Source organism: Phasianus colchicus, chromosome 13 (genome assembly GCF_987193195.1).
Source record: "Phasianus colchicus chromosome 13, bPhaCol1.hap1.1, whole genome shotgun sequence".
NCBI lineage: Eukaryota > Metazoa > Chordata > Aves > Galliformes > Phasianidae > Phasianus > Phasianus colchicus.
This window is the reverse complement of record NC_143448.1, coordinates 6,976,542-7,002,005: the sequence shown is the minus strand read 5'-3', so window position 1 is coordinate 7,002,005 and position 25,464 is coordinate 6,976,542. Positions and strand designations below refer to the sequence as shown.

At 47.5% G+C, this 25,464-nt stretch overlaps 1 protein-coding gene across 5 annotated transcripts in view; it reads right to left on the bottom strand.

Annotated features, from left to right (window-relative positions):
- Positions 1–25,464, bottom strand: part of ZNF423 (zinc finger protein 423) — a 232,567-nt gene that overhangs the window by 182,087 nt on the left and 25,016 nt on the right. Inside the window, exon 1 of one of the 5 annotated variants that reach the window (XM_090149948.1) lies at positions 11,554–12,256. The exons of 2 other annotated variants lie outside the window; for them this stretch is intronic. In XM_090149948.1, coding sequence (XP_090006074.1) covers positions 11,554–11,593 — 40 coding nt within the window. In that variant the 5' untranslated portion in view covers positions 11,594–12,256. Of the gene's footprint in view, positions 1–11,553; positions 12,257–25,464 lie in introns of those variants that run through there. 2 more of the 5 variants (XM_090149947.1, XM_031615096.2) reach the window with 2 other exon arrangements.

Here is a 25,464-nt window from a genome sequence, read left to right as displayed (position 1 = left end):
CAACAACTTACTGTTGTGAATCCTTCTGTTCCCTACTGTGGGTATTTTGCTGGGAAGCAAATCTAGGTGCTTCTGCAGCAAGACAAAACCCACTGTGCTACAGCTGTACAGACCCAGAATAAAAAGGCTGCACAAGTCCAAAGTGATTGAGGAATATTTCTTTGCTTGATAGCTCAAGCTAAGAACAAATGCAAGTCAAAAAAAAGCATGCTGAATATCTAGCTTTAGGCATGCGCTTAACTGTAAGTATATGAGTAATCCCAGCGGTTTCAGTTTGGGGGATTTTAAGAGTTGTATGGTTTTCATAACTACAGGAAAAACCCTTTCCAACAAACTGCCAGTGCGACTCCCTGTTGTACTATACCACAATTACTGGAACATATTTGGTATTTCTCAAGAGGTTCAGATAATGAAGAATCCTCCAAATTTTCTATTAGCCCAAACTTAGGAATTCTGCATCAGGGAGTTAACAGCAGAACAGACAATGTATGTTAGGTATTGCAAAAGAGAGGCAGAAATATTTATAAAATGTAAAGCCTTTTTTTGTTGTTGTTGTAAGGTTGTTCGAGAGCCCAGACTGCAGCCCAACCAATGCTATTGCACAAGCACACCGAGTTATTTAAAGACCTAACTCTCTTCTATTCCTCTGTAAAAGAAACAACATTTGAACATTCCTTCATAGATTCAAACCACAGCATTTTCCCAAATCTAAACAAGATTAATAATAAATAGGAAAAACGCGCACAAAAAAACGATTTTGTTCTCTGATGTGCTGCTATCAGTTTAACATTGAATCACGAGCTTCTACTAAAAAAAAAGATCAGTATTCAGAGTTGCAAGGAATTTTTTTGAAAGAAAAGCAAAGAAAGGTGCAATGCCTAGGTTGCTTTGGGGGTTTTGTTTGTTTGTTTTCTGGTTGGCAAACAGCCCATTCTTTTATTTCCTGTGAGTAAAAAGAAGCAAACAAGGACAAAAAAGAAAAAAAAAAAGAAAGAAAAAAAAAAAAGGTGGCCCTGTTCCAGCAGGGAAAGCCACCTAAGTTTGCCACATCAGAAATATTCTCAACAAGAATACAAACAACTGTGGGCCAGCACCGCACTAGTAGAGGCCACGCACACACAGGGCTGGCCCAAGGACACTTGTTCTGGGCTGTAGTCTTTGCCCTCAGCAAGATCATTGCTTCTTTGCAGTTCCAGAAACGTGCACAGTTCTGTGCATGGGGCCCAGCAGTATTTGGGTCAGCCACAGTTATCAAAAAAACCTGCAAGTCAACAAAAAGAGCTGGGATTTACCATCATATGAATAGAGCCTATGGCAAAAGCTGGACACAGGTAAGAGATTTCCCTACTCCTTGAGAGACGTAATGTAATCCATGAGAGGCACCATCTCCACTAGGCTAGAGAGAAAGGGACGGCTCTCCAGCCCCTAGGCCCTGCTGCAGGGGCAAGCACCAAGAGTCCGCACATGGCAGCCAAAGGGACCAGGAGGTGGCAGGAAGAGGGCTGGGGAATGCCTGCTGTGCTCTCCCCATGAGCCACAACTGGAATGCTAGAAAAAGGTGCTGAGCTTCCTAAGGTGATGTAGAGAAGTCACTGCAGGGAAGCAAGGGAAGGGAAGCAAGGCTGGTAAAGGTACTCCACCAACTTTTCCACAGGCTGCAAGCATAAGGATGACTTTCTCCATTTTCTCTCAACACCACTGGGCAGAGAGCCCCCAGCCTGGGGGGGGCCACTCCTGGAGCAGCACCCCACAGGGTCCTGCAGGCGAGGGCTCCCTGAGTGCCCCTCAGCACTTCCCAGGGCTTTCAGCAATTTCAGAGGAGCACATAAGGGCGAGGATCTCTACTGAGAACACAAACAGCAGCTCTCTTTTGAGCATTTTCTCACGACAAAAATAAGGAGACAAAATAAGCCAAGATGGAGCTTTAAAGCAAGTCTCTTGTATCTGTTATCAAGCAGAAAAGAAAAAAAACCTTGAAATCAAGGAGATCTAATCAGTGGACTTCATACATGAGCATTACGCGAGAGTCAGTACCAGATCTGAAGACAAGCATTCACAGTTTCATTTTTAAATGGCTCAAAATACTTTGTACCATTATCCCAAGTGACACTCAGAATCTGACTGAAAGTAGTTCTTTATCTTAATCAATCAATAAATAAATACATCAAGGCAACAACTTCCTCATCCACAGTTGGCTACTACATTCTACATAAACACTGATGCCAAAAACACACCACTTTTGCCAAATATATTTGGGGAGTGACAAAACAATCCCAAAATGGTGCAATTCACACACAGCTCTCCTCTGGTTCTCCATCCCAGCATTTTCAGTGTTCTGCCACACTGCCACATCCCACATGCCCTCTGGGGGAACAGCCTGGTCAGTAAAAGCAGAGGAATTACGAAGGGCAAGGCACGCCATTTTCCTAGAAATACAGGAGGCCACGAGCAAATCACCCAGCTGCAACACCTCAACAGAGCTCAGCAATTAATAATGTACAAGCTTGGCATTACTGTCTAGCCCAGGATGTCTTTACTCATGTGAGTAGTCTAATAAAACAAAATAAATTTGAGCATAAACTTGAATAAGTAAATTAGAGCAAAACTGCAGTTGCCTATCAAGCAATTAGCCAGAAGGCTGCTGCTTTTGTCAGACAGTACTAAAATGGGCAATATGTTTTTTTTTTTTTATAAGATGGGCAGGCACCAGAAAACTTCCTTGCATCTTGCAGACAGGTTTGTTGGTCTAACAAAAGCTACTGCCTATTCTTCCAGACTTTCTCTTTCACGTATATGTGAACACATATTATTTATACTTAGATCATGTATATATAAAAAGAAAAAAAAGGTCTTGAAAACCTTCTTCCAACCACCCCAACCTACTCTTCTCTCCAAAATTCTGAACAATTAGAAATCTTCACAGGCTAATTTCAGACACTGCCACAATGATAAAATAGTTGAAACTCCCAGAACTAACAACTGCAATCGCATAAACCACATCCATAAGCCACAACAAATATATTCCTCCAAACAGGACAGCATTGCACCGGCACTGTCTTTTAAGAGCAGAAAAGCTAATCTGTTTAGATGTTTTACATTTCTTGTGTTTTCTTTTCCCCTTATGCTTTTTTATATCCCTTTCCATGGATTTAGATTCACTTCTCAGATTTGTTCTCTCAGTCTTAAAATAAGAGTTGAAAAATAACACAGACACAGATCTGGGTAAGTCAGTGCGTACACCAAATCTTCCCATCAGACACCTTCCGTATTCATTCATCAGCAACAGACTTCCTACTTGTTTTTTTTTTTCCCCTATATTATTTCAGTCTCTCTCCATTTACATTTCTGCCTCTCCAAGCACTAAGTCCTTCCTACCATGCACTTTTGCTATCTCCTTTTACTTTCCAGGTTAGGGGACAGGAGGCTGAAAACATACAGAACGGGGCTCAGTTTTGCTCAGGCAAGCACTGTCCCCTCTTATGCTAACAGCTGTTAAACACAGACAGTGTCTCTTGGGTTTCCCACAGTGCCCCTGGGGAACACTGCTGCATCCCCTGCACCTGAACATGCCCAGAGCTCCCCAAGAAATCCCATTAGCAACAACCCCACAGAGCCAGCAGAAGCAGCAGGAGTTGGGCTCTGCAGCACTGGGTGCCAACTGACTGTTTCCACCAGATCTCTTTTTTGCTCTTGCTTTCTCAATTGCAATACAAAAACAGAGAAGCCCATCCCTACTGAGAACAAAGAGAAACACTAACACCAATAATACAGGTTTCATCCAATGCCTTGCTCATGAACTTCTAGCATCAACAGAAATCTCAATTAGCATGAGTAGTTCACCAGATTTGGACTTACATTGCTGGTTTACATCAAACACTCAGCTTAGCTCCAATTAAATGGCAAGGGGAAAAAATTGCATTTATTCTAAGCCCTGGAGAAGCAGATCATAGATGCTTCTCCAGTGAAGAGCTTTGCCTTGCAGTGTACCACACATCCTTTTTTCAAAGGGCACAGTATTAACACCACCTTGGTTAACACTCAGTTGTCTACTACATGAAGCAAGTTCCAGCGACCACCATTCACAGGGCTTGGCTAACTTTCCCCAGTGGTAACACAGAAAAACCTCAACTAAGCCAGGTGAAGTCCATCAAGAAATTCTCAGAGCTGCAAAATTAAGCACCAAGCCTGCTAGAAGTTGCCAAGAGTATTGCTCCCATCTCACAATTATCTGTGGGCAAAGTCTACGTAGAGCCAGTAACAGTTTTTTTGAGTCCAATCAACTGAGTGGTTAAACTTGTGCATTCAGCAGGCAACCAAGGGAGGGACGTATTTTAATGGTAGATGTGGAAACAAAGGAATTTTGATTAGTCTTGGGACTGGAGGGGGTAAAAATACTGTTTTAGGATTTTCCCAGGATATGCATATTAAGAACTTGTCTTTTTGCCCTCTGTGTAATTTTTTTAATATTTGGAAAGCAGAATTAGGCCACATTTGACCAAACCTCCAGAGCCTTGTATGAGCCAGCAGAGACTGGAGTACAGCGACTTGCTAACTCCTGTGCTTTTACCCATAATGGGGTTTCAGTGGTGAGCAGTGAGGCTTTTGTAGAGCTATCAAAGGCTTAAACAAACAGTTTCTCTACAAGCAGGGACCTTTCCCTTTGCTTCTCTCTAAAACACGTGCATATTGTTTGCTTTCTCTAATAAAAACTGGAAACAACTTCTGTGTAAAGCAACCCCAACCGTTACACCTCCGAAGCAGCCTATGTCGTCCGTGCCAGACCCAAGGAGAGCACGGCCGTCACTGATGCTGCACAGAGCTGAGGCCACCCCCACCAGAAAGGCCCAGGAGAGCAGCAGATAGGGTGGCACAGCAAGCCCAAGGATGGGTTTGCCTCACCCCCCAGACCCATGCAGCTCTCCCGTGGCCGTCTTCCTCCACTGTGGCTGCATCACTGCTGCACTTGCCGCTTTGTGCAGGACCAAGCAGTCACCTACCATTTGTTCAGCTCTTGAAAGTACTGTAAAGCATTCGCATTCACCTGTCACGCAGCACAAACTGATCCCTTTGAAATGAAAATCTAAAAGTAAACGTGCTGGTCAACATCAGCAGCTACAACAAGCACCAACGTCAGTGTGAGCCTCCAGGCAGGTAATTCGCTGCAACGCTAGGCTGGCGAGCAACACTATGTTTTATTTAATTAGGATGAACAGAAGAGATAAACCTCACAGCAGGGCGGGTAATGACAACATTTCAAAAAATAATTCATGCCCAGGTAACAAAAGGGCAAATTTCAATTACATAAAAAACTAAAAAGTTGACTTAATACATCCAAGGGGGAAAAGGAAAAAATATTAATAATTGCAGTACATATGATTAACAAGTGGCATTTACAAGCTCTGCAAATTGGTCTTTCAATTGCCTAATCTGCGGTTGGAAAGGAAAAGGTTTTCTTTCGGAGCAAATGCAAACAATGTAATGAGCTCCGTGGCACAGGGCTCAGGCAGGCATTGCGAGCTCCCTGCTGCATGGCACTGCCCACTGCATCGCCCTGCCCGCCCAGCAGCCTCAGCTCACCCGTGGCAGGTGGGGCGAGCTCGGCCTCCTTCAGCTGCAAATGGCACGAGACCACTTCCACTCCTAAAACATACTGTCTCTGCTAAACCACCCTAATTCACTGGGATACATTTTGTTTTAACGTATGTATATGCATAGCAGTTGTCAAGGAGATGTAGTACTTGGAACTTTTATTACCTGACTTTTAGATCTAAGAGATGTAACCAGCTTCCTACATTGACTAATAGATGAAAGAAAACAAACAAGAATCAACTTCTGAATCTAAAATACGCTGAATAAATGTAGGCATCACAGAAAGCCCTGAGCTGGTTCTCACCTGGCTCCATCACGCATCTGAATGCTCACAGCCCGTGTACACTAACACATGTACTAACACCAGACCCTCCCCTCCACCACCATTTGTCAGTAAGGATTTAACAGAAGTCTGTAATAGGTTTTGTACTATTAGTATTTCATTACTCCAGTGCATTTAGTAGGATACAGCGGAACATAATAGCCATCCTTTTTCAGAGGCATTTAAGGAGGATACTGATGGAGTGATGAGGGGTTGGTACAGGCATTTTTATAAGGCAGTTCAATTACTGTGGGTAATTAATAATCTTTTGCTTAAGAGAATATTACAATGCGAGAAGAATTTTATTATCTTTTACAGATTGCAGACTAATGCATGAGAGCAAGACATTATTTATTTACAAAAAATCGACAAAACAAAAACATAATAATGCGTTTTGTATTTTCCAAATATTGTCAAGATCTGCAATGCTGACTGCACAAACTGCGAGGAGGATATAAATAAACACATTTGGTATAAAATAACCGAATCGAATTAAGAGCACATTTATCAAAATTGAAGTAAATATTAATAGTACAGCACGAGAAAGCATTGCCATCCACAGAGGCAGCAGGCGAGGCAGGTCATTTACAACATCAACAACCGAACGCTGGGTGCCATCCCAAGCTCTGCCTTAGTTCATTCAGCCAGGTTTAACATAAAAGTTAATTTGGCACCAAACAATAGGTAAAACCAAGCCAAAGCCTCAACTAAGATAAGACAATTTGTGTTTACACAAGCCTAACGCCTCTACAAAACATCATTTTTATATCCAATTCAGAGGATGGCATGAACATCTGCTTTCACTTCAAGACATTAATTTTCAATTATTGAAGAAAAACAAAATAAATCCTGACAAATTACTGGTAACTGTGGAACCTTTTGTTACTCTATTATTTTATAATAGTAATTTAGAAATCCTACAATTAACATCTAAACAAGAGCTCTCTGATTCTTTTTTTTGCATGTGTCATCCGAAGCAATTCAGTAATGAATGATGTTCTTTAGCTTGCACTGATTTTGCTCGGATACTTTTGAAGAAAAAAAAAATGGGAGGCAGTCTCTGAGAGTCAGTGCTGCTGCATGGTGTTTGTTTTTCTACCCGTGGCATTAGATGAACCATCACTGAAATCACAAGATTTCTATTTTCTCCCCATTTGTATTTCAACCTTTTGCGTTGCCTCTTCCACCCTTTTCAATTTTGGGCCACACTTGTTAGTTATGCTCGCCAGGACCAATGGGAACAGACCACAATTAAAAGGTGTTTGCACACAGGCACGAGTTTCAATCAGCAAAACCAGTTAAATACCACACAGATCCTGTCCAGGAAACCGTACCGGAGGGAGAGAGCGGAAGGAAAATTGGGACTTGTGGAGTTCAGGGGAGAACGCTGCTGGGCTTGTATCAAAATACACGCTCAAAAATTAAAAACTGCAGGCTAATCCCCAAAGGCAGCGCTCGCTGTACTGCGTGGATCCAAATGTTCTCATGGCACCAGCCCCACGATGAAACACCAACATCTCCAATTATTCCTAATCCCCCAAAAGCTACACTTGATAAAGAACAATCAAGAGTGTAATCTTATTTGATATGAGTTTTATCAATTTTAGCTGCTGCTTTCACTGTATCAATAAAATTTCACCGAAACTTGAATGAACTGTAAAATTAAAGGATAATCGCACGAGTCTCTTGTATTTGGCAATTATGATTATACTTGTCAAAATTTAATTTGTAGAATGTACTGTTCCAGTACCTGCAGGTTCTTCTCTATCAACTGGGAAAAAAAGAAAATTATATCTTTAAGACAAGTATGAAAGACATTGTTACTTCCACAGTCAACTCTGTAACTGAGCTCCGACATTGTATAATTGACTTTGCAAGCAGAACAACAGCAATATAACAAAGAAAATGTCAGTGTTTTCACAGCGCTAATCTATAGCACTAGGAGGGCCTCCTGCTGTCAGCCAGAGCTGACAATACAATAGCTTTCAAAGGGATATTACCATCACGCTTTTATTCTTGACATCAATCAAGACAAAGAGAATCCTTTTCACAAGACATTAAAAATCAAACCTTTGTATGAGCAGATAGGTAAAACAGCATTCCTTTAAAGAAGATCATTCATAGCAATCAGCTAATTGGAACTCAGCAAATGGCTGAAGTATTTTTATTTACTTTGCAGGTAACGAAGTAGAGAACAACCTTCTTTTTCTTCCTTGACTGACATAAATGAGGCATGTAGGGCGGGAATCAAAAGTTTCTATCAGCATTTTTGCCAACCAAAAGCAAAAAAATGTGACAGCAATTCTGCAACTTCAAGTAGGATAACAAATCTAGACTTAATTAGTGCACCCTTTTGCAAAACAATTTGATTACAGACTAGCACACTTAAGCACAAAACACCATTGCAACCTGACAGCAATTTGCAGAACTGTCAAATTCAGCAACTAAATGCATGTGATGCTGAAAACCCTGTGCCAATGCCAGCCCAGTCCCCAAAACCAAATCCAAGTCATTCTTCAGTTACAATTACGTGGGACTTGAAACCTACAGCTCTGCCAGCAGACCCCAGCATCTCCCAGCTGTGCTTTCCCAGAGCTGCTTTCAGAGGCACCAGTCTGTGCCTCATCAGCTCCAGTTCCATCAACTCTCTCCAGAGCTGATGGCACACAACCAGCCTCTGAAGTGTGCATGGCACATCCATGGGACCACTCGGAATGGGAACAGGCAGCGCATGGGGACGGTCACCGCTCTGTTGTGGTGCTGGGGCTTGAACCTCCTGTGTTTAATGGCACTAAGGGTACAGATCTTCTTAAGGCGACCTGCCAAAGCCACCAGCAGGTCATGTTGCTGACAGCAGGGCAAAGGAAGTTTCCGTGCCGAGGAAGAACACTTCCATGGGTCCCACCTATGATGTGAAGGAAGGCTTCAGAGAAGGCAAGTGCTTTACCCCAAAACTGCCACCATCACACCACCCCAACTGGTTCATTTTGCAAGCTAACAAAGGCTCAGTCCCTCCTGCTTCTGCTCTGCCCCGACTGACCTACAGCAACCTCCCTGTCAGCCCAGCAGAGCGTTGGCCCAAACCATCGGCTGGATGTCGTCAGGTCTGCACAACCAAAGTAATGGTTAAACAAAACCAGTGTGTTGTGTTGCCAGTGATAAATCCACACCGGGGAAATTCCAGGGCTACTGCTAGAGTTCCAGCTGCAGCAATCACAGCAACTTTGTGTGAGACTGAACCAGACACCTCGTAACAGAGCAGGGCCACATGACCCGCAGGTTTGTCAGCATCCCGTTCTGCTTGGCAATTGCTTAATTTTAAATTACGTGGATCTGAAGAGTTGTCGGCATTTCATACTTCCATTAGAGTCGGTTGCTTCTTTAATGCCAAAGACAGCACTCGTGGTTAATGCACAGGCAACTTGCCTTTTGCATGCAGAATAATCCCTTTCATCAGAGGCGCACGCTGATTCTATTTTAGTATGTAATCTTTCTGAATGAGAAAGGATGCCCAAACCTCACTAGTGGTTAATAAATACCAAGGTTACTACACAAAGTGAAATAAATGCACAGAAAAGAGAAAACCGGTAAATGATTTGAAGTCCTAAATGCTACGCATACATCCACATAATTTATGCTTGTTTTCTTCTCAGCTGAATTGGGAAACCTGTGACCTCAGAGTGCCTTTATTTATTACATCTCAATTATTTCCATGGAAACATGTACTGTGGCAATCTACCGGGCTCCCAGCTCCCTAGACCACAAAATGTATATGATGGACTTTATGAAAGCAAAAGATATGTATGAACATAAGAAAAGGGAGGAATTCTATATCCTACATACATATATATGAGCTGCCTCCTATTACTGAAAATTTCACCCAGATTCAGCCTGTTCCTTAGGTTCCCCATTAGCCAGCTCATGCTAAGACTGTAATTTACAGCCAGTTTGTGCTGAACTGAAAGCACATTTGTTGTGCCTGGAGACTGGAGGAATATTCAGAACCTTTAAGAACCAGGCTCTACCCGGCTCCCCGTGGCAAAGACATTCTAGATATTTCTGCGTTGCATGGAAAACATTTCCCAGCTGTGACTTGCCAGCAAGTTACCTGCTTTGATTCAAAAAAAAAAAAAAAAAGAAAAGAAAAAAAGAAAAAGAAAAAAGCTCTTGTAAACAGCGACCTGCTCTATCTTGGAGCTAGGGATGATTTTTCGTTATAGAGTATCAACGGTGAGAGATGCTGCCCAAAGGTAACGAGGTGGCAAACAAACGAGTAGCAAATGCAAATATCTCGTGTCATTATGTAACGAGGTGTTCATGTTTATTAACCGGGCTTCAGAGCGCACACGGTTCCGCTGACGTATGGCTGCGTCCTGCGCGTTACGTGCGGCACCTCGGCGCGGAGAGCGACCGGGCAACGCGTGGCCTGCGCCGAGACGAGCCGGGAGCCGAGGGGGGCCGCGACCGGCGGAGCCGCGCCTGAGGCCGCAGGGCCCCGGCCGAGAGGGAGAGGGGCAGCGAGCGAGCTTTTGTGTGAGGGGAAGGGCTCACTTTTCAAAAACTTCATGGACGTTTGAAGTCGTCGCTGTTTCTACTGCAATCTCCTGACCTGCGTATCTCAAAAATAATATAAAATCGCCCTGGAGAGGGGGTTCGATTCTTCCTCTGGCTGGTTGGTTAACCGGACGCTAACATCGTCTCCCAGCGAGTTCTTTAATTCCAAACGCTTTCGAGTTTTTGCTTCGCGGCCCCGGGAGCGGCGCCCTTTTGTGCTCGCACACAAAGCCCCCGGCGCAGCCTCGGCACGGCCCCGCCGCTCTGCCCGCGCCCGGCAGGAGCCTGTCCGCCGACTCGGGTGCGGAGCCGCTATTAGCGCATCTCTGCCCGAAACCGGCTATTGTTTCCCCGGCCCGAGCAAGTTTTCGGCCCTGCAGATGCTCTCGAATAAAGAAATCGGTTTTAATTCTCCCTTTCCTTCGCCACCGTTACACGCGTAGGGCGGGGGAGGGAAGGGACGAGGCGCTGCCGTTGGCAGCCCGGAGGAACCGCTCGTCTCGGCCCCGGCCGCGGCACCGCTCCCCCGCCCGTCGGTCCGCTCCCGGCCCCGCCGCCAAACTTTTCTCCCCCCGCGCTTTGACGGCCGAACGCCGCTCCCCAGCGCCGGCCGCGCGTCGGCTCCGCGCCCCGAACCGCGCTCTCCCCCGCAGCCCCCGGGCACGACGGCTCCGCCCGCCCCCGCGACGCCCGCAGAGCCCCGCTCGGGGCCGGGGGCACCGCCGGCCGCCATTTCGGGCGGGTTCCGCGGCCGCTGCCCCGCCGGGCGGCCCTCGGCCCGCCCCCGCCCCGGCGGCCGGGCGCGGAGCCCCCAAAATGGACGGCGGCGGCGGGCGGCTCCCCCGGCCGCTCCCCTCCCCTCGGCGCCCGGCCGGAGCCGCTTCCCGCGGGCGGCGCCGCTCCTCCTCCCCGCGGCCGGGGCGGGCGGCGGCGGCGGCGCGGGCCGGGCCGGGCGGAGCCCGCGGCGGCGGCCGAGTCGGGGGGGATTCGCAATCCCCGCCAAGCCGGGCCCCGGCCCTGATTGGCCGCGCGCGGAGGCTGGCGCGGCGGCGGTGCCCGGCCGGCGGCGCGGGGCGGCGGGCGCTTACCTTTCACCGAGCGGGGCTTGGCTTGCTTCCTCCTGGACATGTCCGGGCGCCGCGGCTCGTCCTCCTCCCGGCGCGTCCTCCTCGCGGCCCCGCGGCCCCTGCCCGCCCTGCCTCACCCTGCCTCCTGCCCCTCGAAACTTTGCCGGGCTGAGCGAGGCGAAGCAGCGGCAGCAGCGGGATCGATTATCGGATTTCTCACTTCTTTGCCTGTTGCAATGCGGCAAGTTCAACTCCTGTCCACCCCCTCGGGCACCTAGAGGTTCTCCCCCCGGGGACAAAAAAAAAAAAAAAAAAAATCACAGGCGCAACAGTTGCGATTTCTTTTTCTTTCTTTCTTTCTTTTTTTTTTCTCCTCTTTGTTGGTTTTTTCTCCTCCCTTCGATGTGCAAATAGCACCGCCACAAGCCGAGCCCCTCCGCGCCCCCGCCGCCTTTTTGTTCTCGTTAAAGTTTGCAGGCGCCCTGCGGCTCTCAGTCCGGCTCGGCACTTTGAGAATGGCACAAAAAGCCGCGCGGGGCTCCCGGGGCCGGGGGGAGGGCGCGGGGAGAATGAGCGTCTAAAAATAAGAGCGGCGCGGCGGCCCCGACAATGCGAGGCGCTCCGGGGGTGCGACCTCGCCGCGGTTTCCCTAAATCCTCCCCGGCCGCTCTCGGCCCCCCCTCGCGTCCCTCCGCTCGCCCCCGGGCTCGGCCCCCGCTCGCCGCTCACGGGGCCGGCGGCGCGGCTGCCCCGGGTGCGCGGCGCGGGGTTCGGCCGGGATGGGCTCCCCGCCGCCGGCCGCGCTCGCCGCCGCCTTCCCCCGCACGCACGCACTCGGCGGACCGAGGTAAGCGCTCCTTCGCATCGATGCCGGGGCCGCTAGCTGCCTCCATGGGTCATTCTCTGGAAGGTGGCACCGCTCCTGCCTTCATCGCTGCCGCTGCTGCCGCTGCTGCCCTGGGTTTTTATTTTCTTTAGCTCTCGCCAGCCTCCCTCTCTTTTCTTTGTCCTGGCTCCTTTTCCTCCTCCTGATCTTGCTGCTGGGGCTGCAGTGCAGACACACATAATAAAGCCAGGCTTGGCTGGAAATGTAGCTGAGTCCCAGCAGGAGGATGTGAGGAGTGGAGTCCCGGCGGGGGAGCGCTCTGATCCCGTAGGGAGCCCCGCGCAGCCTGCGCCGATCAGACGGAGAGAGAGCCAACAGCACCGAGCCATGGACGGCCCGGGAAATACAGCGGCCGCCCGCAAAACGCGGACCGCCGCCGCGGACCGGACTCGCCGCCGCCCGCGGAGCCGCACCGCACCGCTCCGCATCGCGCCGCATCGCACCGCATCGCACCGCCCCGCCCAGCACCGCGGCTCCAGCACCGGCTCGGCGGCCGCGGTAAAAGTTTGCGGGCTTTTTCCGGCACCCGCTCGCCGCCTCGGGGGGAGCGGGAGGCGAAGATTTATTTACTTTGCCCTTCCCGACGTGTTCAACTTTGCGGGGGCCGGAACGGCCCATGCCTCCCTGCTAGGAGAGGGTTTTTCTGGAAAAATCCAAAACGCTTTGAACTTCTTATACTACAGCGTGCCGGGTGCCAGGTTACTGTTGAAATCACTCAGTGAGTTTCTTCTCCCACTTATGTCGGGCTTGTTTGGTTTAAATATCCTTACTGCCTTTAGGAGCAAGGCACTCGCTCTGCTCATCACCAGCTGCCCCGTGCAAGGAGCCGCTTGCCTGGGCACCCTGGCCCCCCGGTCATGGGCCTGCCCCACACGGGGCACCTGCATGGCCATGCATCCCCACAGCTCACAGAAAGACGTCTTCAGTGGAATAGAACTTTTTTTTTTTTTTTTTTTTTGCAGATGCTGTGAAAACAGCCCCCGGCAGAAGTGCTCCAATGCGGGGTCAGGGCAGACAGAGCGGCGCCAGGCCTGACCTGGGGGCTGCATGGAGGCATCACCTTCCTGGTAACCATTTCCGCTTGGAAAACATCTTCCTGTGTTCTTGGGTTGCATTGAGTTCTTGGTTTTGTTTTTAATATGTATCTTTTCACACTGCAAGGAATCCAGATAATTCAGGAATAAGTTTGTTGTTTGATCAAGAAATTCAGTATACGAATCTGAAGGATTATTTAGCGCAGCTGATTTGAATGGATGTTTAGTGGTGATTTTCTGCTTTCTTAAAGCTTGACAGAAACTATTGCGCTTATTAACGTTATAATAAAGATTTCCTCCTACTGTATGACTCCAGAATACCACCACAGATTGGACATACAGTAAAAAATGTTTCCTATAACACCACTGTAATTGAGATATACTTCCTCTACATCACTGCACTAACATCAAGCTGTGGGCCAACCCAGAAGAAAGGCAGATTTTCAAAGAGCTGCAGCCCCAATTCTGATGCCAATAAAACACAGGGGTAACTCTAGTCAAGCGACTACCAGTAGAAAAGCTGGTGTGATACCAGTTTCTGTAAAGGCACAACAAGAGATGACAGAAAAAAAAGTTGAGATATTTATATCCTGAAAAAAGTAACCAGAACCGTTGGCAAATTTGGCCAATGTGACCATAGATTCATATCCGTTCAGCATCAGAGTTGGATCAGGAACTGAATTACTTCTGTCTCCTCGTCTTATTGGAGAGCCCTAATCCCCAGGCTATCAGATTGTTTCTGTTCTCTCACTGGCCCAATGAATATTTAATTATTCTTACAAAGCAGAACAGCTTCAGCAGGACAGATTCTCATCCAGAATGTGCCAGCAGTTGGGCACTCTCGGAGGAGTTCTGACACCCACATTCAAATCCCCATGCGATCACGCAAAGAGGGGATTTCAACCTTAGTCGTACACGTTCCACTTGGCGAGTAATTCCCAAGCCCTTTGCCACTGCAAGTCACTTTGCTATCCAGACTTTTGCCTCCAAATTTTCTATGCTTTTTTAAAAATACTTAATGAATGGCCCAATTAATGGGGCATTTCTACAACTTCTTCCTTTTTAAAATTCACTAAAAATATCTAAATGTTTTTCTTTTAAACAAATGAATGGAAGCATTTCCCTCCTTATCTCTTGCTGGACACCCAATGGGAAGGTTCAGATGTGAACCTGTACTTTGTTTGGAGCAGCTGTTGAATGGTGAGTAGGCATGGTCAGGACATCTGAGCCTCTCTGCTGTACATAACTCAGGTTCACTCTCAGGACCATCACAAAGCAGCAGTACGCTTGGGAGCACTGCTGTCTGCCAGGGCCTGCAGAAAGATCATGTTAGAGATAAAGAGTGGGAAACAAAGTCTGAGCTTTAAAAAATGAAAGACGTGTAAATCCAGCTCTAAGTGTAGCACACATGTATATGATTATTAATTCATCCCCCTCCATTACTCCATTATCTTCAAACCCAAAAGTACACAGTCTGCCTCCAGGCCCTGCTCTGTAAGCACATCTCTGACCTCCTGATCTTCAACACGTGCCTGGTGCTGTGCTGCTGGCTGCCATGACATGCGGGCTCTGTGTGCAGCCCCTCCACATGTAGGCAGGAGCCCAGTTGCTTCCCTCGCCCTGTGGTCCTGCGACCCTCGAGCAGAGCCAGCCCATGCCTGCAGCCCCAGGGCAGCACAGCGTGCAGCCACCTTCACTGTTCTCAGCTCCAGAACTTCATAACACACGTACCTTCCAGGAGCACTAATAGCAGGGGAAGACTTCACAGACTTTGTTAAAATATCTAAGGCAAATAATACCAGCTTGTATGCTAATTTAATGAAAATACATTTAATAATTTAATTTAAATATGGTAATACAAGAAAACAATAAAAATATATTTTGAACCCATTATCAACCTTGTTTCCTCACAGATGCCTTTTCTCCTTACTCTGAGAAGTTAAATGGAAGCACAAAGTGCAGAGCTGCTCCCTGAGATACAATCTTGCACCATCCTGAAGTTCACTGGGTTGTTGGGCCACTATGGGTACCACACTTCTCACTTGAAACCCTTGTGGGGTTCCACTGTAATGTGTGTGTGCACAGCATGCCTAAGTTTTGAAGTTTGACCATGTTTTCAGGATGACTCTCTCCCCCACAGTAGTGAAAAGGAGCCCTCTTCTTTTTGGAGGGCCTTTATGCTATGGCACTGTCTCAGGATGTTAATTCCATACACACCTTGCAGACAGCATCCAGAATATTTGCACTTTGACTTACATTTTCTCAAAGTGATTATGTTTAAGGCTGAGAGAACATTAGCTCAGGTTGTTCAACCTTGTTCAACCCTGGCACAGCCTTACAGTGGGGGAATGCAGGTGGTACCACCAGCATCTCAATGGCGGATGGATTTACTGGCATTCAGCACTGAGAGCAAAAACATACACATTTCTATATATAGGCACAACTGTTTTAAAAGTGTGTCAGAATTAGCTTGAAATTACAAGTTGCAGAAAAGCAGCACAGCTATTTGAAAGCAAAAATAAAAGCTTCCTGGAAGCTGGGGTTTTCAGAGGATCTCAGTCCTGCTGGTCCTGGGGTTTGGCACCCAAGAGACTGAGCCTGCTGCAGGAAATGTGGCCCCTACCAGGATCTAAACTTGCTGAAGTCATAAAGAGAACTGTTTTCAACACATAATAGAACCAATCAGCTGGATGCTCAATGAGTCAGCCACACAGGGATCATCTTAATCATGGAGCACAGAATCTACCTTAAAGAACATATCACACACATGGACATAAGAGATGCTCATAATGCCTGTGAGAAATGTGGCAAAATGCTGACATCCCGGGAGAAGCCCTGCAGCACATCCCATCAAAGGGTCTACACACAGACAAAAAGATTGAGCCAGTGCCCAGCTCAGGCTCCAGCAGCATGAGGGGCAGGAGGCAGCAGGCGGAGGCTGCACGGAGGTGGGCGAGCACCTGAGCTCTCCATGGCAAAGGCAGGCAGGCACTGGGAAGCTGTTAAAGGCTGGATTAGTTCTTAAAAGAGATAATGTTTCCAAAACACACGGCACAATGCACTCATTCAGTTGAGAGTCAAATGTCACCGTGGATACAGCTGCAAGACAGTGTCGCTCTTTATTTACAGTAAAATATGTCAAATGGGGAACACAAAGGCATCGTCGGGATAAACGCTGGATTGGAGCACACAAAGGCAGGCGGCATCCACAGCGCATCAGACAACCTGAATAAAAGCCCCGACTACAATACCAGCCCAGTTTCTATGGTGTTTGTGAGTTAATGCCTCCGAACATTTTACATAAATAAATAACTGGCATCCCCAGTTTTAGCCCTAGCAGAGGACTGCCACAGCCAGAATTCAGGCCACCGGGAGCGGCAGGGGCAGGAACGCTGCACAGAGAGGAGAGGCTGCACATGAGGGGGGGCTGCAGGCAGGACCCAGCAGGAGCAGTCATGCCACGTTGTGCTCTGGGAGCTTACAGCAAAATAAGATCGAGCTGCTATCCCGGAGCACTGAAAAACAAAGAGAAAGTTCCACTGAGAAATGTATTTGGCCATGCACAGAATTACATTCACTGCGTGCACCACATTAGCACTCACACATCTCTAATGACAGTAGTGATTTCAAATTTTTTTTTCCTATCATCTACTTGTGTACGGCACTTACTTCTATCAATCATCTTTCCCTCTATTAAAAAAAATAGTCTAAAATCAAGACAGAGTAAGTGGTGCAGTTAGTGACACTTTCAGTAAAATACTATCATACACTGGAGCCGAATTTAGCTCAAATGTCACAAAATACCCATCTGTAGAGGAATCACACACACACACCCCTGCACAGTTCCAGGAAAACAATCATTACTGATAACTGGGCTAAAGACACAGGCCGTGCAGTACCCTGCAAACACAAACAGGTATTTTGCCCTTTCCAGCACTCGCTGAGCAAACTGTTCATTGCAGCCTCTTCCAGTTAAGTGCCCCAGGAAGCAGTGTGGGAGTCAGACAGAGGAGCTGCACTGCATGACCAAGTTGCCTTTAGGTCTAAGGATTTTCCAGGCTCAACATCTATCTGCCTTTGAATCTATCTCCCACAAAGACAATTCATAGCATTATAACGTTACTTAACAACTTACGATGCCTATTATAAAAAAGTGCTGTTTCCACATACTTAATCACAATGCAGAGAAAGTATCTTCTCTATCATCTACTTACCCTGGGTCCCTTTCATTACAGTTGGACATGGTACTGCAGTGCTTCTCAAAGGATTTTTCTAAAGGAGTAGAAAACATCTTCAAAATTTCATGGGTTCATGAAAAGGGCTGGAGCTCCTGTGCAAGGCTCCAAGCCACCACTCTTCCTTACACCTGTCCTGTTCACACTAGAGCAGGGCCATCTCCATAAGCACAAGGTGGGTTGTACACCTTGAAAGTACAGCTGTTCAACCTGGTCTTTGCCAGCAGCTTCAGTAGTGTTACAAAGTGCTAGGAGCCCTGAAGTGAGCTCACCCACCTGCAATCAGGCCTGGCAGCACCCCTGCCACAGAAACTACCCCAAAACACCACACCAAACATCACCAAATGCCAGCTGGGCAGCCACAGTCTGGACCATTCTTGTAACAGAAGCCAAGCAGCAGCCTGTCCCCAGGGTCTGGGCTCCTACACAAAACTCGTCTAAAAATATCTGTGTTTGTGAAGGCTTCCACTCCTCTGGAAAATCCCCAGTACAATAAGGGGAGAAGCAATGGAAATGAGAAGTGCACTGCTGGCTTGAGCCATTCAGCTTCACCTCTCCCCACCTCTGCATCGTCATAAACTAAACAAAACCAGTAATCCTGGACCATACTTCCAATCCTGCCAGCATTTATCAGCTACTACTACTTCCTAAGAAAGTGTGTAGCAAGCCAGGATGCTGATCCTCTGCATCAAAACCTTCTCACCATTGATACCATCTCTGCTGTGAAAACCATCACCAAAGAGCTTTGGACAGCTGTTTGTGGTTAACCACAGTGGTGCACTGACAGTACTCACCCTATGCTCACCCCATACCATGGCATGTTCCAGTGCTGGGCTGTGTGCTCAGCTCCAGCCCTGCCAGGGGTGAGCAGTGTCCTCCTCTACTTCTGCCCCATCACAGCTGCCCCAGAGGAGGAAGGCTGAGGCCAAGCCCAGGCCACAGCCTTGTGCTGCACTGAGTAACTCAAAGATGGGCAGACAAACTGTGCTGTCACCTCCTCCTGCAGCCCCTTCACTTCGCACCAAAGAAAAGAAAACTGAAACACAAATCAAGTTCCTTCTACAAAGTTAATAGTTTCCATTCACTTTTTTTCCTGTGTCTACTTCCATTCTGTAATCATGCCAAAAGGAGCAGCACACTGCTCGGTGCTACTGACAAACATTCCCCACAGCTGCACTGGCAGATCCCCAGGCACTTTTGAAAGTGGCACTTTAAAGAAAGTTAGTTCTTTAACATGGAGGTATTTATGGTCCCCCCTCTGAATTGGTGTGATAGCAGCAATGAGTGTGCAGTGGGGAGCAGGTGGCACTGTGAGAACGTGCACTTATTATTGTGTGAAAAAGTTCCATAAGAATTAATAGAAAATTATCTTGCTATTGAATACTGTCAGATGATGCAAAAAACCCAGGGAAAAGACCTTGTTCTCTATTAAACTCACTAAGATTCGTCAAGCAGTTACTATAGAATCTGATCACATTTCTACAGATTTCTCTTGGTTCCATTCTTCCATAGGGTTTCTGGAAGGGCCACGGAACATCTTCCTATTATCAGACCCACTGACATTATGTCCTGCTTAAAATCCCCTTGTTGGCAGTATTTATTCTGCTTATCAGGATCCCTTCCTATCTACCAGCCTTAAGACTTACAGTCAGCTGGGCAGCAGGGGATATTAAGAATGAGTTTTGTTTACATTTATGTTAGGGATTTTTGTTTGTTTGTTTGTTTTTAACATCCTAAAGCATACTTTTGAACAAAGTAGTGCAAATTTTTAAGATGTGCATAATGCTATTTAAAACAACTGATCTGCTGTATACCCATTTCCATTTGGTTAACATGTTACGTTGCCCAGAATTCCTCAGAGACTACAGGCACTGGGGCATGGTGCTTCCCAGCAGCATGCAGACACCAAAATGGCTGAGGAGAGCTCCACACATGCAGTGTGTGGCTCTGGGAACAGCAGTGCAGCCTGGGGCAGCCCCATACCCTGGAAGCAGCCTTCCAGGGACTGCGGGTGGCATGGGGCCTTCCTGCCCAGATGCCACTGGTCAGCACTGTCAGGAGGTCCTTGCCAGGTGCCAGTGTGGAACAGCACAGCTTGACACAGCTGCACAGCTGCACAGGGCCTGTCTGAAAGCCATCCCACCTCTCCCCAGTGCATGGGTGCAGTGAGGCTCCAAACTACATTAGTGGCCAAGCCCAGAGCAGCCCTAGTCTCAGGTTGGGAGCCATCTCCACTAGGGACCAGCATGTGACCGAGCAGAATTTCCTTTTGAGAGAGGAAAAATATATATACCAATATGACAGGCCACAGGATGGTAGCTCCTTCTGGTGCATTTATATTTTGAGCCTGCTGGAGCAGTGGGGGGGGGGAGGGCTTCAGGGCCAGCACAGCAAGGAGCAGCCGGAGGGGCATGAATTCCTGCCAGCGGCCAGCCCAGCGGGTCATGGCAACGGGAGCCAAGGGAGGAAAATGAAGCAGCGGGAGCTGTGAGAAAGCAGTGGCATGGCAGGGGGTGAGGAGCACACAGTGCTGGCAGCTCAGCCCTGCAGCCAGTGGGAGGGAGCTCACATGGCTGCACCAGGCCATGCGTCCACTGCTTTGATTCATGCTCCAAGCACAAAGAGGCTCAGGGTTTCAAGCATCACACATGCCCAATGTTAGCAAAACCCAAATGTTTCCCACACTTTCCCAAAGAAAGCTAGTGAAGCCATGAGCCTATGGCAGCACTGCCTGGCAGCAGCCCCAGGTAGCTGGGTTACACTTCGTGCCCACACCAGCACCATTCTTCCATGGGCACACAGCTGCTTTGAGGTGTGCTGGCAGCACAGCTGTGTCCCTGCCCTCTGTGCCAGTGCTGCTCCATGCCGGTGCTGTGAGAGGAGGCACACAAGCTTTGCAGAAATATGTATTTTTATATCAGAGTAAAATGTCCTGTGGGCATTTCAGCCAAATGCACCTTTTTAATGCAGAGCGATATATTCAGCATGGGCATGTCTGACGCAGGAGGCTGAGAAGGAGCAATACATCTGTGTGATCCCTACTCAGGGCTGGGGCAGAAGGGGGCAAATGGCAGTGAATCCTGCCAGCTCTGCTTGCGCCTGTGCTGGATCAACCCTAGATGCCTGTTCCAATGCCACGAGCAAAACATCTTACGGGCTTTGGATAAGGAAATGGTTGATGGCAATTGCTGGTAATGTTTCTGCACACAATTGAAAATTGATGGGATTTACCTGGCAGTTGCTATCTAAGCCAGCGTGGCAGTGGTGCGAAATATTCAGTCATCCAGTGTACAACATCAACTGAGTTCTGAATGACCACATTTCTGAAAATGTCAAGAAATAAACTCTCAAGGAAATAAGCTTGAAAACCTAAAAACCCAGGCAAGTGCTGCATCCCTGATGGGATCCACATGCTGCAGGCACAGGTCCCTCCAGGATGTGACAAGCTGCATGTCCCTGCTGAGTCTGAGACCTCACACTGGGCAGAAACACATCTGGAAATGACAGATGAGGCTTAGACACCAACAGAAACCAAAACATGGAAGGCTGGCAAAGAGTGAGCTGCTACATGTTATGAGTCCAAATAAAACCGATGTTTTATAGGGGTTCTAATCCATTATTCTTGTGCAAATTATAGTGCATCCTCTAATATATACATCTCTACAGCCATAAACACAAAACAGAAGGACAGAGAAAGAGAAATCTTGCTGAACAAGGGAGTTACACACTGTAGGAATGCAGGAGCTTGTGATCTGTGTTATTTCTTTGCTTAAGGCCACCTAGCAACAGCACATAGGTTAATCCTCCACAGACTGAGCAGACAGCATCAGCCAACAGGAAAACAAAACATTCCTGCCAGAAAAAAATCAGAACAAGAATTGCCCATTTGTGAGAGGGTTGTAGGAACAGGTATGCTCCACAATCCTGCAGAAGAAAGATTTCCTCATAAATAGAGTTATTGTCCACCTCGTTATTAAAAATACAAAAAGAGCTTTATAACCTTCCCAGTACGGCCCTGTGGGAGCCCAGTTCTGCAGGGGGCTGGGGATGTGCTGAAGGCTGTTTGCCACCTCAGAGCACTGCTGCATCCCCTTCTGCAATGACCAAACCTCCGGAGACAACCCTCTGCCTGGGGCGTGCAGCACCCACACAGGCAGGTTCAGCCTTCTACAGACACCTCTTGGATGTTAGCACATGCCATCACCTTCTTTAAACCACCATTTGCAGCAACTCAGCCCCCACTGTGGTGGTTCTCTTGTTATTTAAGATCTGGGAGGCCTAGCCAAACAGTTTGTCCTAGCTAAAAAGGCATTCTTTTCCGTATTGGCCCAAGACCAGTGCCACATGGTATGCAAGCTGTAGGCAGGTTTGCTGTTGTGCCCATTCTGCTGCCCAGCAATAGATGGTAGCAGCACCGCTGCCATCACACCACACTCATGGCAGGAAACAGCTTCTGTTCCCCATCTGGGTGCAGATTTACTGGCTTTGCTCAGCTGAGGTGTTCCCAGAGCCATCCTGCAGATGGGCACAACTCCCAGTGCAGTGGCTCCTGATGCGAGGCTGTGGTGAGGGATGTGGGCAGGCAACAAGGCCATGGCTCCATGCACCCAGGTGGAGATGCTCCCACAGCTAGCATGGAGCTCCCTTTGACAGACTAAGCCCTGGCCAGGAGGGAGGCTCATGCCAGCCTCAAGACACACTTCATTGTAGAACAAACACACCAGCTCTGCTCCAGGGGCTTTCCCTAGCTCTGCAGAGTGCCTGGAGGCTTGCTGTAATCGACAACACCATTAACAAAAATGCAGCTACCTCTGATTAAAACAGAAATGGCCACACGGTCACATCTCCGTTCAGAGGCAGTTCTTTCCTAATGCAAAGTAATTCATGCTCAAATTGCAGCAGTAAGGCAGACTTCTTTGCAGCTGTTCAGATGCCTTTGGAGGATGCCATTATATTTCACCTTTTTAATGCTCTATGTATTACAACTTTATTTTCACCTAAGGCTGTGATCTTAAGCTTCCTTACAGCATTATCTACAACCCGTATTTCAAAGCTTAATTTTCCTGCCCCTAAACGTAGAATAAAATAGCTTGCAAAAATGGCTGCAAGAAAGCTGCAAGTTCTGTGCTTTCTCAGCCCCTCTTCATAAGCCCTGTACAGGTACTATTCCTCATGGAGCCAAAAGCTTCCTGGAGAATGACTAGAAGATATTTCTTGACCCAGCGTAACACTGTCCACTCCGTCTGGTGGAGAGATTATGAAATTTTAATTGGTCTGAAAGCAAGATATCACTATAATTGGAGCCCAAGCGCCAACGCGAGCCTGGAGCTAGCACTTGCTGGAAATCCTCAGCCCTCAGCAGCAGCCCCAGTGCCCGAACGTGCCTGTGCTGCTGAGCAGAGTTGATGCACACCCTCCCCTCTGCTTGCCTTGCGGCCACCGGCTCACTTCCAGAACAAAAGGTTCTGCAAAGGAAGGATGCTTGGGCTCCTCTGGGCTTCCACCTCCCTGCAGTGCAGCCAGCAGCAGGGACAATGAGAACATCCCAGCCCTGGGGGTGCAGATGTTTTTCGTCAAAAAAGAGCATATGGGCAGAGCTGGTGGCTCAAAAAAATATTTTATTTTATTTTATTTTAAGTACAGGATACACACAGCATTCATTAAGGCAGAACCGGGAACAGCATGCATGATCCCTAGGGATGTCCCTGTCCCACTCCACTCTGTCCCTTCCCTTGGTCCACAAGTGCCCAGCGCAGCAGAGCAGGACACCCCAGCTCACGGAAACCACAGCAGGAAGGCAAACAAGTCACCAGGAATGAAAACACCTGGCATTGGCAGAGGCGTTTTCATCCAAATAAAGTATTTTGCAAGCCATGCTGAATTCAATTACCGTACCCTTTATTTTCTTAATTCATTAAGAAGCACAGACTGCTTTAGGATCTCATAATTGAAATCAAGTTGTAAGATACTGACTACATTAACTTTTTCTCTTTTGTGAAAAAAGTATTAAAAAGAAGTGTTAAAAGTCAGTCTACATTGAATGAGAAGGGAAGGAAATCCTCTTTGTGGTTACAATAAGCTCTATTTCCACTAAGAGTTTTTCTAGTTGTGCCATCCAGGAGAGGCATTCCATGAACCTGAACCCAGGCCTAGGACTCTGCCTGGAGAAACTCAGCATGGTTCCTGGACGGGCGCAGAGCTTTGCGGGCAGCACCCAGCCTGTGGGGCTGGGACAGCACAGGGCAACCCAGGGCTCTGCCAGGAAGCCCCAGTCCCCAGTGAGCACAAATCCCAGCACAGGGGTCCCATGGTTGCTTTCTCACTGAGGAACTCCATGCTACTGAGAAAATTAAAGGTTGCAAGTTCATTACTGGGACAAGTAGAGCACAAACTTTTGCAAAATGCCTCATTAATCAGCATCATCTTGACCTGAAAGAGAAACTCTAAGGAGAGCTAATAGAAGGCTGACTCCTGCCAGAGCTCATTGCTTTTAAGTACTATTATTATTGATTATAGCTTATTATTTTCCTTTTTTAAAAAAGGGAAAAGGAGAAACAGAAATTCAATGGATTATCCGTCAGACTAGCTTCAGGTAAGTCTATTCACATTGTAAGGCAAAACAGCGCTGCACATGTAGATGCTATTAATACTTCCTTTCTAATTAAATTCCACCAGAAATTGTGCAGGATATTTCTGTCCCCATACTCATTCTAGCCCAATCACCTCTTGATTAACCACCCTCACACACTAGGAATTAAGGTGTGACCTCTAACTTTTTGGGGGGGAGATGTGCTGTTTTTAATATTAACAGCTCCATCTTTTCACTGTTCCTTGAGCAGGGCTGGGAAGAGAAATATAATTACACACAATGGGGGTATAATTCCTGCATTAGAAGTGACATTACAATGACAGGTAGCGAAATATAACAGTACAACAGCTTGCGTATCACTCCTTTTTGGACTGCTGGCAGCCTACTGCCCCACTGCAAACCAGTCCTGGGAGTGATGATGCTGAAGATCCTGAGGGATTAAACACAAACGTAAAGCATTGCTGGAAAATGCATACAGGGTGATCCTGGAGGCGCTGAAAAGACAGAGCTATTTGAGAAGAGAAGTGAAAATCCAGACAGATCCAGCCCGAAACTTTAGCACAGCAGCCCAGCGAGAGCCTGGCAGCAGGAGCTCCACCAGAGCCATGCTATTACCACTCCCACCAGAAGCCAGACTCTGACACGTTAATTACAGCAGCCATTGTGCCGCCGGCGCGGTGCAAAACCGCATGGCAACAGCCCCTCAGAAAGCAGATCACCGCACTGTGCCTCCTCACGTGACAGTGTTGTGAGCTGTGAGGAAGAACTGGGTTTTCTTTAATGACAGAAATTTAAACCAGTTTGGTCTGTGATCTCCATAAGGAGAACACTCACAACAGCAGCCCAGGCAAGGGGAAGCTCAGTGATCTCCAGCACCTGCCACGTCCCTGTGTTCCACGCAGGTTTCCAGTTCCTTGTAGAGCTCAAATGTAATTCAGTTGCATAAGCCAGCAGCCAAACCTCTCTGCACTGACAGCTTGGGAACAGTGAGCAAATATCAGCCTTCAAGCACACCTAGCATTAAATAGCATTGCTTTTGATGTCACCATAACTTTTAAGCAAGTCAGATGGCAAATTGTGATTATATAGAATAGGGCAGTCACAAATGTACACAACACGAATATAAAACCTAAAATGAATGGTTATTGCATCACACACTAATAGATGGCTGTCATTCTCTTTTGGAAA